We start from the raw sequence: 13,468 nt of genomic DNA on the forward strand, positions 1-13,468 counted from the left end.
GTTGTCGTATGTCCCAGAACAAGGAGATTCTTGCTTGCAGCAGCACAACACAATGTGTAGACAATGTAATAAAGGGGAGAAAAAGCGTCAGTGTGTGTGTGTGTGTGTATAGACACGTACTCACATACATACATTTTATTAATATGTGTGTGTGTGTGTGTGCACTATTGTTGAACAGAGAAGTACAGCACAGGACTGAGACACACACTCACTCACACTCACTCTCGCAACACACCCACCCCACCATTCTCACTCTCACTCTCACTCTCACACTCACACTCTCACTCTCACTCACTCCCACACACTCCAACTCACACTCACTCTCACACACACTCACTCACTCTCACACTCACTCTCACACACACTCTCACGCTCACTCTCACACTCACTCTCTCTATGGAGTTCAGAGTTTATTTGGGGGTTGCAGTGTTTAATAGCCCGATGGCTGTGGGGATGAAGCTGTTCCTGAACCTGGACGTTACAGTTTTCAGGCTCCTGTACCTTCTTCCCGATGGCAGGGGGGAACGAGAGCGTGACCAGGGTGGTGTGGGGGGTCTCTGCCTCAGTGACCTCAGCATTGTCCACCTCAGTATTGCAACTTATTGTCACGTGTACTGAGGTACAGTGAAAAGCTTTTATTGCATGCTAACCAGTCAGCGGAAATACAATACATGATTACAAAAGAGCTATTTACAGTGTACAGATACATGATAAGGGAATAACATTTCGTGCAAGGTAAAGCCAGCAAAGTCCGATCAGTCTGAAGAAGGGTCTCAACCCGAAACTTCACCCATTCCTTCTCTCCAGAGATGCTGGCTGTCCCGCTGAGTTACTCCAGCATTTTGTTCTACCAAAGTCCGATCAAGGATAGTCCGAGGGTCTCCAATGAGGTAGATAGTAGTTCAGCATTGCTCTCTGGTTGTGGTTGGATGATTCAGTTGTCTGATTCAAAAGCGGGTCAGGCAGCATCTGTGGAGAACATGGATAGGTGATGTTTCACAGAGTGTTGGAGTAACTCAGCGGGTCAGGCAGCATCTGTGGAGAACATGGATAGGTGACGTTTCACAGAGTGCTGGAGTAACTCAGTGGGTCAGGCAGCATCTCTGGAGAACATGGATAGGTGACGTTTCAGGTGGGAATCCTTTTTCAGTCATGTTTAGTGTGTATCTTTGGTATAAACCAGCATCTGCAGTTCCTTTTTATTAGTCAAGATTGTTCTTGGTTTCTTGGTCCTCCAAAATATTCCAAATGGAATTCAAACTGGAGGTTCTATTGTCATATGTCCCAGAGCGAACAATGAAATTCTGACTTGTATTAACTGACTTACATTACATGAAGGCTGTAGCTTACGTTTGAAACGTTGCAAACACGACTGTTAAGTTTGCAAAACTCTCACTTCACCTCCCTAACCAAGGAACCTTTCTTTCTAACCCTCCCCCATCCTCGTTCTCTGATGTTCGACTGTCCTCTTGATTAAATGTTACCTTGTTTGCCCCGTTGTCAGCTTCCCCTCAATGATCCATTCTACAATTTCCTTGAGCTTTTTGTCCCCTTTGATCTCTCCTTTTCACTCCTTGCCCTTCCCTCTCCCCTGACTCTCAGTCTGAAGTAGTGTCGCAACCCGAAAATAGACACAAAACGGTGGAGTTAAGGGCCTGTCCCACTTACGCGATTTTTTTCGCCGATTTGGAGGCACCCGCAATAGTCGCAGCAGGTTGCCGGAAATGTTCAACATGTTGGAAATCCTGCAGCGACCAGAACAAGGTACGACTCTTTGGGCGACTGCTCGCGACCGTACAGGCGTCACGTGTCTACATGTGGCGGGGTGACGCCTGTACGGTCGTGAGTCGTCGCCCAAAGAGTCGTACCTTGTTCTGGTCGCAGCTGGATTTCCAACATGTTGAACATTTTCGGCAACTTGCTGCGACTACTGACGGGTGCCGGCAAGTTGCGGAAAAAATCACGTAAGTGGGACAGGCCCTTAACTCAGCGGGTCAGACAGCATCTCTGGGGAGAAGGAATTGGTTGATGTTTCGTGTCAGACGTCACCCATTCCTTCATTAAAACCTGTAAGACCTGTTCTCGGGGCTTGGACCTCTTGTGCAACTCCCAGTGTCTATTTAAAGTAGAGACAGGAAGAGAAATAACCAATCAAATGAAACGCAGTGAGTTAGTTGCTAGGCCTCACTCTGCGGTTGTGATTGTGACTGCCTTACAACTGAAGGTGGAACGGATGAATATCTATCGCCTGTTGCAAACCAGCAGAATTGCTACAGTAACGGAAAATGATTTTTATTTGAGGCGTTTTCCAGTCCCAGCGCCGAAAGTCGTCTCAGTTTCTCCTGGAAACATCACTGGACTCGCCCTTCAGGTTTATCACCAACAAACATTCAGCCAGTGCCATCTCTCTCAGTCCTTTTACCACTTTGAGGTAATTGGCTGTGAAAAACCTTGTGAAAGGCAGTGCTGTTTCAACGGAGGACGTGTAGGTGTTCAATTAAGGTTTAAAATTAGAAGGGGTGCCAATTATCTATTTTTAAACACAGAACATGGATCAGAACAGGAACAGGCCCTTCGGCCCACAATGTACAGGTCTGAAGAAGGGTTTCGGCCCGAAACGTTACCTATTTCCTTCGCTCCATAGATGCTGCTGCACCCGCTGAGTTTCTCCAGCATTTTTGTCTACCTGCAGTTTAGTTCGTTCAGTTTAGTTTATTGTCACGTGTACCGAGGTACAGTGAGAAGCTTTTTGTTGCGTGCTATCCAGTCAGCGGAAAGACAATACATGATTACAATCATAGAAACATAGAAAATAGGTGCAGGAGGAGGCCATTCGGCCCTTCGAGCCTGCACCGCCATTCAATGTGATCATGGCTGATCATCCAACTCAGTATCCCGTACCTGCCTTCTCTCCGTAACCGGCTTCCGTCTCCGCACTAGTATCTTTGCTCCGTTACGGGATCTTTGGTGCGGAGACGGAAGCCGGTTACGGAAATGGGGCCGAAAATTACCCACGAATCTGCCCATGACCGTACTGCGTCTTTTTCTTGCTCGCTGTAGGATCTTTGGTCGTCATATTGGTAAAATGAAACATAGACAATAGGTGCAGGAGTAGGCCATTCGGCCCTTCGAGCCAGCACCGCCATTCAATGTGATCATGGCTGATCATCCAACTCAGTATCCCGTACCTGCCTTCTCTCCATACCCCCTGATCCCTTTAGCCACAAGGGCCACATCTAACTCCCTCTTAAATATAGCCAATGAACTGGCCTCAACTACCTTCTGTGGCAGAGAATTCCACAGATTCACCACTCTCTGTGTGAAAAATGTTTTCCTCATCTCGGTCCTAAAAGACTTCCCCCTTATCGTTAAACTGTGACCCCTAGTCCTGGATCAATCGAGCCATTTACAGTGTACAGACACATGATAAGCGAATAGCGTTCAGTGCAAGGTAAAGTCCAATCAAGGATAGTCTGAGGGTCACCAAAGAGGTGGATGGGAGGTCAGGACTGCTCTGAACTTTGGGCTGCTCATGATGCCAAGTTAAACTGACCCATATCTCTCTCTTCCCTGCATTTCCACGTAGCCATCTGCAAGCCTCTTAAACACCACCCCACCCCCACCCCGGCACTATGTCCCAGACCCCCATCACCCTGTGTAGTAAAAGACAAACGCCCCACGCATCCCCATCAAACTTTCTTCCCTCTCGCCTTGAAGTTGTACCCTCCAGTGTTGGACATCTCCATCCTGGGGACTAAAGGATCTGGCTGTCTACCCTATCTAGGCCTCTCATCATTTTATCATCAGTAAAAGAGAGTGTGGGGGTTGGAGGGGCACGGTGGCGCAGCGGTGGAGTTGCTGCCTCACAGCGCCAGAGACCTGGCTTCAATCCTGACCACGTGTGCTGTCTGTACGGAGTTTGCACGTTCTCCCCGTGACCTGCGTGGGTTTTCCCCGGGTGCTCCGGTTTCCTCCCACACTCCAAAGACGAGCAGGTTTGAAGGTTAATTGGCTTAGTATAAATGTAAATTGTCCCCAGTGTGTGTAGGATGATGTTGGTGTGCGGGGATTGTTGGTCGGCGCGGACTCGATGGGCCGAAGGGCCTGTTTCTGTGCTGTATCTCTAAACTAAACTAAACTAATTCTGCATCAGACCATGTACAAGTGACTAAAGTATCTGGAGACTCCACATTAGTGAAGATGTAAGTATCAAAACTCCCTTTTCTATAATATTTAATAAAGTTATCAGACTGATCCAGGATAGGCAAAAATGCTGGAAAAACTCAGCGGGTGAGGCAGCATCTATGGAGCGAAGGAATAGGTGACATTTCGGGTCGAGACTCTTTTCAGACTCCAGGAGAAGGCTTTAGATAAATGGGGGAGTCCAGAACCAGGGGTCACACACAGTTTAAGAATAAGGGGTCGGCCATTTAGGACTGAGATGAGGAAAATCTTTTTCACCCAGAGAGTTGCGAATCTGTGGAATTCTCTGCCACAGAAGGCAGTGGAGGCCAATTCACTGGATGTTTTCAAGAGAGAGTTAGATTTAGCTCTTTGGGCTAACGGAATCAAGGGATATGGGGGAGAAAGCAGGAACGGGGTACTGATTGTGGATGATCAGCCATGATAATATTGAATGGCGGTGCTGGCTCGAAAGGCCGAATTGCCTCCTCCTGCACCTATTGTGTATGTTTCTATGGATGGAGGCATGTGGGTGTAGGAGAGAGTCCGGGTCAAAACCTAGTCGTAGAACGGGATGGCAGCAGTTCACAGAGGGGGCGCAGCAAGAGAAGGTCTCTGCCGGAGAGGGGAAGGTAAACTCTCCAAAGCAGGCCTTCCCTGACGAGTTTCTGCAGTGAAACAGTCAAAGTGTAGAAACAAGGAACTACAAACGGTGGTTGACAAACAACAGGACAAAGCATTTCTAAATGTTTAAGGTAGAGTCTGAAATGCTGAAGAAGGGTCTCGACCCGAAACGTCGCCCATTCCTTCTCTCCAGAGATGCTGCCTGTCCCGCTGAGTTACTCCAGCATTTTTGTGCCTGTCTATAATTTGCCTTGATTTTGGAGCACTTTTGCATGGAGCGTTTTACTGGAAGTTTGTTCATTTCCTGGAATCTGTGGGGAACTGACTGGGTCGGGAACTCCCATCTCAGTTAATGAGGAGAAAGACAACCCGTGGTTTCCAATCCAGGACAAGGCGGGGATGCCATTAAATGTATAACTGGGCCATTAAATACAATTAACCCATTAGGAATGAGAAAGAAAAATATCCCACGCTTCACTTTGCGTGGTGGGAATTCAGAACTGTTCCTGTGCAGAGATGAAGGAAACTGTGGATTGACGGACGTTCAAGGATATGTACAGAATGGTTCAAGAACAATAGGAGGAAATGTAACCCATTGAGTGAACGCTGACTTTATGCAAAAACCCGTCTCTTTTCCCCAGCTTGGAAGATCTTTTCTGTCATTGCTCATTTCAGTTCAGTTTAGTTTATTATCACGTGTACCGAGGTACAGTCAAAGTGTTTTGTTGCGTGCTAACCAGTCAGCGGAAAGACAATACATGAAGGTAGACAAAATTGTTGGAGAAACTCAACGGATGCGGCAGCATCTATGGAGCGAAGGAAATAGGCAACGTTTCGGGCCGATGCGGGGGGGGGGGCTGGAAAAAGAAAGGAAGAGGAGGAGCCCGAGGGCTGAGAAGGGGAGGAGACAGCAAGGGTTACCGGAAATTGGAGAATTCAATGTTTATGCCGCTAGGGTGCAGACTGCCCAAGCGGAATATGAGGTGCTGCTCCTCCAATTTCCGGTGGTGCTCACTCTGGCCACGGAGGAGGCCCAGTACAGAGAGGTCAGATTCGGAATGGGAGGGGGAGTTGAAGTGCTGAGCCACAGGGAGATCAGGTTGGTTAATGCGGACCGAGCGGAGGTGTTCGGCGAAACGATCGCCAAGCCTACGCTTGGTCTCACCGATGTAGATCATCTGACATCTAGAGCAGCGGATGCAATAGATGAGGTTGGAGGAGGTGCAGCTGAACCTCTGTCGCACCTGGAACGACTGCTTGGGTCCTTGAATGGAGTCGAGGGGGGAGGTAAAGCGACAAGTGTAACATCTCTTGCGGTTGCAAGGGAAAGTGCCCGGGGAGGGGGTGGTTCGGGTGGGAAGGGAAGAATTGACCAGGGAGTTACGGAGGGAGCGGTCTTTGCAGAAAGCAGACAGGGGAGGAGATGGGAAGATGTGGCGAGTGGTGGGGTCACGTTGGAGGTGGCGAAATATGATTACAATTGAGCCATTTGCAGCGTGTAGATACAGGACAATTGAATAACGTTTAGTTTAGCTTAGAGATAGCGGAGTCAGGGGATATGGGGAGAAGGCAGGAACGGGGTACTGATTGGGGATGATCAGCCATGACCAAATTGAATGGCTCGAAGGGCCGAATGGCCTACTCCTGCACCTATTGTATAGAAACAGACCCTTTGGCCCACCGGGTCCGCTCCGACCAGCGATCCCCACATACTAACACCATCCTACACACACTAGGGACAATTTACATTATATCGAGCCCATTAACCTACAAATCTGCACGTTTTTGGAGTGTGGGAGGAAATCGGAAATCTCGGTGAAAACCCACGAGGTCACGGGGAGAACGTGCAAACTCCGTACAGACAGCACCCGTGGTCGGGATCGAACCCAGGTCTCTGGCGCTGTGAGGAAGCAGCTCTACCTGCTGCGCCACCTTGTTCTTGCCAAACTACCTGTTGCGGCCACAGAGCGGAGACAAAGCTCTGTCTTCACACCAATGGCACCCGTCCAGCCCAGCTAGCCGACTCGACACGGCATAATGCTGAGTGGGAGACATGGTGAACGGATCCGGCAGCTCCGGGCGTTAGTGGCGTTAGTGTCCATCGGAGTCGGTGCCGGCAATCCGCACCAGAAACTGTGTGTAGAGGAAGGAACTGCAGATGCTGCTTTACAACGAAACCGACAAAATGCTGGAGTAACTCAGCGGGACAGGCAGCATCTCTGGAGAGAAGGAATGGGTGACGTTTCAGGTCGAGACCCTTCTTCATAGCTAGGCAAAGCTAGATAGAGCTCTTAGGGAATCAAGGGATATGGGGAGAAGGCAGGAACGGGGTACTGATTGTGGATGATCAGCCATGATCACAGTGAATGGCGGTGCTGGCTCGAAGGGCCGAGTGGCCTACTCCTGCACCTATTGTCTATTGTCCAAATACAGATCACAACCAAAGATCCTACTATAAGATCTTTGATCACAACGAGAGCTCACTGGAAGAAGGCAAATTTGAGATGGGCAATGAATGCTGTTTTGATCAACAATGCCTTGATCCAAAAGTGAATACGTTTTAAAATAAAGCACGTGAATTCCGAAACCAATGAACTAAACCTCTTGGCCTAGAGGGAATTTTCTATAATTACATGAACACATCATGCATGAAAACTTTTCACTGCAAAAGGAGGTTGCTTCTTTGTTTGCAACTGGTTTCTAAATAAATTGAAACCGAAAGAAAATATGTTGCTGGGACTTGGGGTTAAAAACCCCCCAGCACATTCTGTGTGAGAGTTCCATCTGTGGTGTGTGTGTGTGTGTGTGTGTGTGTGTGTATACAAAAGAATATCACACACCATTGAAGGTAGATAAAAATGCTGGAGAAACTCAGCGGGTGAGGCTGAGTTTCTCCAGCATTTTTATCTACCTTCGATTTTTCCCGCATCTACAGTTCCTTCTTAAATAAACACCATTGAAATCTCTGTCGATCGAGGGGGGGATGATATCAAAATTTCGTCTTACTTCCACTCGTTGAAAATATGTTTACAATCGACAAGGATTGCTTGCAAACTCTTGATGTAGAAAAATACTTTGTGTTTCACTGAAAGACACTGGGTATAAAATGGATGTTAAATGATCCTTTGTGTAGAAAAATACTGTTTGTGACTGCAAATATTGTATTAAGTGGGGGATAAAATGGATGCAGGAAGAAACAACTTTGTGTGTGTGTTTCACTGCGAATAATTGCATTTGAAATGCACAGGGGAAAAATACAATGGACATTAAACCGCCCGTGCTATGAAACGTTTTCTTAAAAAAAATAGAAAAGGTCAGGTTTGAAATCAGTCTCCCACTGGGACGGCGTGCAGAGAACATTAGTGGTGCAATAAAAAGTTCAGTTGAATTCGGCCGCAGCAAATGTGTTGAAAAGAAGGTTGTTGCGTTTGGCAACTCCCCCCCCCCAATAGTTCTGGACTTTCCCTCAGGGCTCGATGTTTTCTCTCTGTGTGTGTGTGTGTGTGTGTGTGTGTGGGGGGGGGGGTCTGTATGTGTGTGGGGGTGTGGGGGGGGGGGGGGTCTGTGTGTGTGTAGGGGGGGTCTGTGTGTGGGTGTGTGTGTGTAGGGGGGGTGCTGTGTGTAGGGGGGGTGTGGGGGGGTCTGTGTGAATGTGTATGTGTGTGGGGGGGGGGTGTGTGTGAGTGTCTGTGTGTGTGTAGAAACATAGAAAATAGGTGCAGGAGTAGGCCATTCGGCCCTTCGAGCGTGCACCGCCATTCAATATGATCATGGCTGATCATCCAACTCAGTATCCTGTACCTGCCTTCTCTCCATACCCCCTGATCCCTTTAGCCACAAGGGCCACATCTAACTCCCTCTTAAATATAGCCAATGAACTGGCCTCAACTACCTTCTGCGGCAGAGAATTCCAGAGATTCACCACTCTCTGTGTGAAAAATGTTTTCCTCATCTCGGTCCTAAAAGATTTCCCCCTTATCCTTAAACTGTGACCCCTTGTTCTGGACTTCCCCAACATCGGGAACAATCTTCCTGCATCTAGCCTGTCCAACCTCTTAAGAATTTTGTAAGTTTCTATAAGATCCCCCCTCAATCTTCTAAATTCTAGCGAGTAGAGGGGGTCTGTGTGTGGGGGGGGTGTATGTGTGTAGAGGGTGGGGTCTGTGTGTGTGTGTGTGGGGGGGGTGTATGTGTGTGTAGGGGGGGGTCTGTGTGTGTGTGGGGGGGGGGTGTGGGGTGTATGTGTGTGTGTGGGGGGGGGGGTCTGTGTGTGTGTGTGTGTAGGGGGTGTGTGTGTGTGGGTGGGGTGTAGGGGGGGGGGTCTGTGTGTGTGTGGGGGGGGGGGGTGTGGGGTGTGTGTGTGGGGGGGGGTCTGTGTGTGTGCTGGGGGGTATGTGTGTGTGTGGGGTGTGTGTGTGTGTGTGTCTGTGTGTGTGCTGGGGGGGTGTATGTGTGTGTAGGGGGGTGGTCTGTGTGTGTGTAGGGGGGGTATGTGTGTGGTGTGGTGTGGGGGGTCTGTGTGTGTGTGTGGGGGGGTATGTGTGTGTGTCTGTGTGTGTGTGTGTGTGGGGGGGGGGGGGGTGTATGTGTGTGTAGGGGGGTGGTCTGTGTGTGTGTAGGGGGGGTCTGTGTGTGTGTGTGGGTCTGTGTGTGTGTCTGTGTGTGTGTGTGTAGGGGGTGTGTGTGTGGGTGGGGTGTAGGGGGGGTCTGTGTGTGTGTGTGTCTGTGTGTGTGTGTGTGGGTGGGGTGTAGGGGGGGTCTGTGTGTGTGTGTGTGTGGGTGTGTGGTGGGGGGGGGTCTGTGTGTGTGTGTGTAGGGGGGGGTGTGTAGGGGGGGGGGGTCTGTGTGTGTGTGTGTGTGGGGGGGGGGGGGGTAATGCCGGCTGGATTCTCTCCTGTGCTGTGTTGTTCCCACCAAGCTCCTCTATAATCTTTGGTTCCCACTGTGCTGGAGCTTGCACCTCCGATGCAAGGCCACCAGGCGGCGCCAGCGCTCTGAGCAGATGAATAAGCTAGCCAAGAATATAAAGGACAGTGAAAGCCTCTTTAGGTTTGTTAAGAGAAAAAGATTAGTAAAGACAAATGTGGGTCCATTGAAGACAGAAACAGGTGAACACGTACTTTGGTTCTGTCTTCACAAAGGAAGACACAAACAATCTCCCAGATGTACAAGTGGCCAGAGGATCTAGGGAGACAGAGGAACTGAAAGAAATTCACATTAGGCAGGAAATGCTGTTGGGTAGACTGATGGGACTGAAGGCTGATAAATCCCCAGGGCCTGTTGATCTGCATCCCAGGGTACTCAAGGAGGTGGCTCGAGATATTGTGGATGCATTGGTGATCATTTTCCAATGTTCTATAGATTCAGGATCAGTTCCTGTGTATTGGAGGGTAGCTAAGGTTAATTCCCAAGAGAGAAAACAGGGAATTATAGACCAGTTAGCCTGACATCGGTGGTGGGGAAGATGCTGGGGTCAGTTATTAAAGAAGTAATAACGGCTCATTTGGATAGCAGTAAAAGGATCGGTCTGAGTCAGCATGGATTTATGAAGGGGAAATCCTGCTTGACTAATCTTCTGGAATTATTTTGAGGATGTGACAAGTAAAATGGATAGCCAGTGGAGGTAGTGTACCTGGACTTCCAGAAAGGCTTTGATAAGGTCCCGCACAGGAGATTAGTGGGCAAAATTAGAGCACATGGTATTGGGGGTAGGGTATTGACATTTGCAGATAACACAAAGCTGGGTGGCAGTGTGAACTGCGAAGAGGATGCTCGGAGGATGCAGAGTGACTTGAACAGGTTGAGTGAGTGGGAAGATGCAAGGCAGATGCAGTATAATGTAGATAAATATGAGGTTATCCTCTTTGGTGGCAAGAACAAGGAGGCAGATTATTATCTCAATGGTGTCGGATTAGGAAAAAGGGAAATGCAACAAGACCTGGGTGTCCTTGTACACCAGTCACTGAAAGTAAACATGCAGGTACAGAAGACAGTGAAGAAATCTAATGGCATATTGGACTTCATAACGAGGATTTGAGTATAGGAGTAAAGAGGTCCTTCTGCAGTTGTACAGAGCCTCGGTGAGACCACAACTGGAGTATTGTGTGCAGTTTTGGTCCCCTAATTTGAGGAAGGACATCCTTGCTATTGAGGCAGTGCAGCGTAGGTTCACCAGGTTAATCCCAGGGATGGCGGGACTGTCATATGAGGAAAGACGGCTTGTATTCACTGGAATTTAAAAGGATGAGGGAATCTTAGAGAAACGTATAAAAATTATAAAAGGACTGGGCATGCTAGATGCAGGAAAAATGTTCCCAATGTTGGACAAGTCCAGAACCAGGGGCCACACAGTCTAAGAATAAAGGGGAGGCCATTTAAAACTGAGATGAGAAAAAACTTTTTCACCCAGAGAATTGTGAATTTATGGAATTCCCTGCCACAGAGGGTAGTGGAGGCCAATTCACTGGGTGAATTGAAAAGAGAGTTAGAAAGAGCTCAGGTCTGCTGCAACTCTCAGCTCTTTTAAATCTAGACTGAAGACTTTTCTGTTTGCCGCTGCCTTTCAGTAAACAATAGAATTTATTAATTACCTATACTGCACTGTAACTTCTATTCCTGGTTTTATTCTATTAATCTTGTAATTATTTTATCTGAAGAATCTAATAATCGTTTTACATCTAAATGTCATTTTATATGTGTTTCTTTCCAATGCTTTTAATGTTTGATGTAAAGCACTTTGAATTACCTTGTTGTTGAAAGGTACAATCCGTACCCCGTTCCTGCCTTCTCCCCATATCCCCTTCTCCCGCTAGCCCCAAGGCAAGGCAAGGCAAGTTTATTTGTATATAAACTTGCCTTGCCTTGCCTTGGGGCTAGCGGGAGAAGGGGATATGGGGAGAAGGCAGGAACGGGGTACGGATTGTCCCCACGTCCCCCTCCCTTTTCATCTGTGCATTAATTGCCTCATATTGTATTTTGAATTGAATTCTGTCTTTACTTTGTGTACTAGTCATGTCTCTACTATTTATTTCATTCCCCTTACATGTTTTTCCTCTACCTGCTAAATTTTTGTAAGGTGTCCTTGAGACTCTTGAAAGGCGCCCATAAATAAAATTTATTATTATTATTATTATTATTGTGGATGATGGAAACATAGAAACATAGAAAATAGGTGCAGGAGTAGGCCATTCGGCCCTTCGAGCCTGCACCACCATTCAATATGATCATGGCTGATCATCCAACTCAGTATCCTGTACCTGCCTTCTCCCCATACCCCCTGATCCCTTTAGCCACAAGGGCCACATCTAACTCCCTCTTAAATATAGCCAATGAACTGGCCTCAACTACCTTCTGCGGGAGAGAATTCCAGAGATTCACCACTCTCTGTGTGAAAAAGGTTTTCCTCATCTCGGTCCTAAAAGATTTCCCCCTTATCCTTAAACTGTGACCCCTTGTTCTGGACTTCCCCAACATCGGGAACAATCTTCCTGCATCTAGCCTGTCCAACCCCTTAAGAATTTTGTAAGTTTCTATAAGATCCCCCTTCAATCTTCTAAATTCTAGCGAGTACAAGCCGAGTCTATGCAGTCTTTCTTCATATGAAAGTCCTGACATCCCAGGAATCAGTCTGGTGAACCTTCTCTGTACTCCCTCTATGGCAAGAATGTCTTTCCTCAGATTTGGAGACCAAAACTGTACGCAATACTCCAGGTGTGGTCTCACCAAGACCCTGTACAACTGCAGTAGAACCTCCCTGCTCCTAGACTTAAATCCTTTTGCTATAAATGCTAACATACCATTCGCCATGATCAGCCATGGAGGGGGAGAGGCTGGCTCGAAGGGCCGAGTGGCCGCCTTCCCCCCCCCCCTGTATCCATTGTCTGTGACTTGTAACAAAGTATCTTTGAGCAACAACAGGCTGGGTGGGGAGGCCGCGCGTGCGCACTGCCGCTTGTTTTTCTCAGCCCTGGACCGGCCCGTCAATCACGGCCCCGCAGGCCCCGCCCCCCCGGGCGGTATTTAAAGGGACACGGACCCGCAGAGCGAGCAGAGTTCCTGCTACTCTCGGCCGTCGAGCGTTCGAGACCCCGTCTCCCCCCAGAAGCTCAGGGCGCAGAGAGAGTGTGAAAAGAAAGAAAGAGTGGATAAAAAAGAGAAAGAGGGATAGACAGAGAGAAAAAGAGAGAGAGAGAGAGAAATAAAGGGAGGAAAATAGAGAGTGAGTGGAAGAGAGAGAGAGAGAGAGACTTAGTGGGGAACAAACTCCCCCCCAACACCGAATGAAGACGTTCTCATTGATGTTCGACAGCCCCGACCCCGGCTCGGTGCCCGTATACAGCACTGGTGATGAAGTGTCGGGCAAAGTGTTGCTGGATGTGTCCCGGCCCATGAAGGTCCAGTCCCTCAAGGTGCACACCGAGGGCTTCGCCAAAGTCCACTGGACCGAGTCGCGGAGTGCCGGCTCCAGCACGGCTTACACCCAGAATTACAGCGATGAAGTGGAGTACTACAACAAGAGGGTGAACCTCATGGAGGCAGGTCAGCAAACTCACCGTCCAGGGTTCATTTTGCAGAGAGGGGGCTTGGAGGAGACGTGTTGCATGCATGTGAAGAGAGAGAGACCCTTCACATGCAGGGTCCGTACATGCATGCAACACGTCGA

The 13,468-nt window shown here is 48.5% G+C and overlaps 1 protein-coding gene across 2 annotated transcripts in view; it reads left to right on the forward strand.

The window, feature by feature from the left end:
* The window catches only part of LOC116989650 (arrestin domain-containing protein 2-like), a 31,525-nt gene that overhangs the window by 4,890 nt on the left and 13,167 nt on the right, over positions 1 to 13,468 (forward strand). The window contains exon 1 of one of the 2 annotated variants that reach the window (XM_033047222.1): positions 13,047 to 13,344. The exons of the other annotated variant lie outside the window; for it this stretch is intronic. Coding sequence (XP_032903113.1) covers positions 13,086 to 13,344 — 259 coding nt within the window. The 5' untranslated portion in view covers positions 13,047 to 13,085. Of the gene's footprint in view, positions 1 to 13,046; positions 13,345 to 13,468 lie in introns of those variants that run through there. 2 annotated transcript variants of the gene reach the window in all.

Source organism: Amblyraja radiata, chromosome 29 (assembly GCF_010909765.2).
Source record: "Amblyraja radiata isolate CabotCenter1 chromosome 29, sAmbRad1.1.pri, whole genome shotgun sequence".
Lineage (NCBI taxonomy): Eukaryota > Metazoa > Chordata > Chondrichthyes > Rajiformes > Rajidae > Amblyraja > Amblyraja radiata.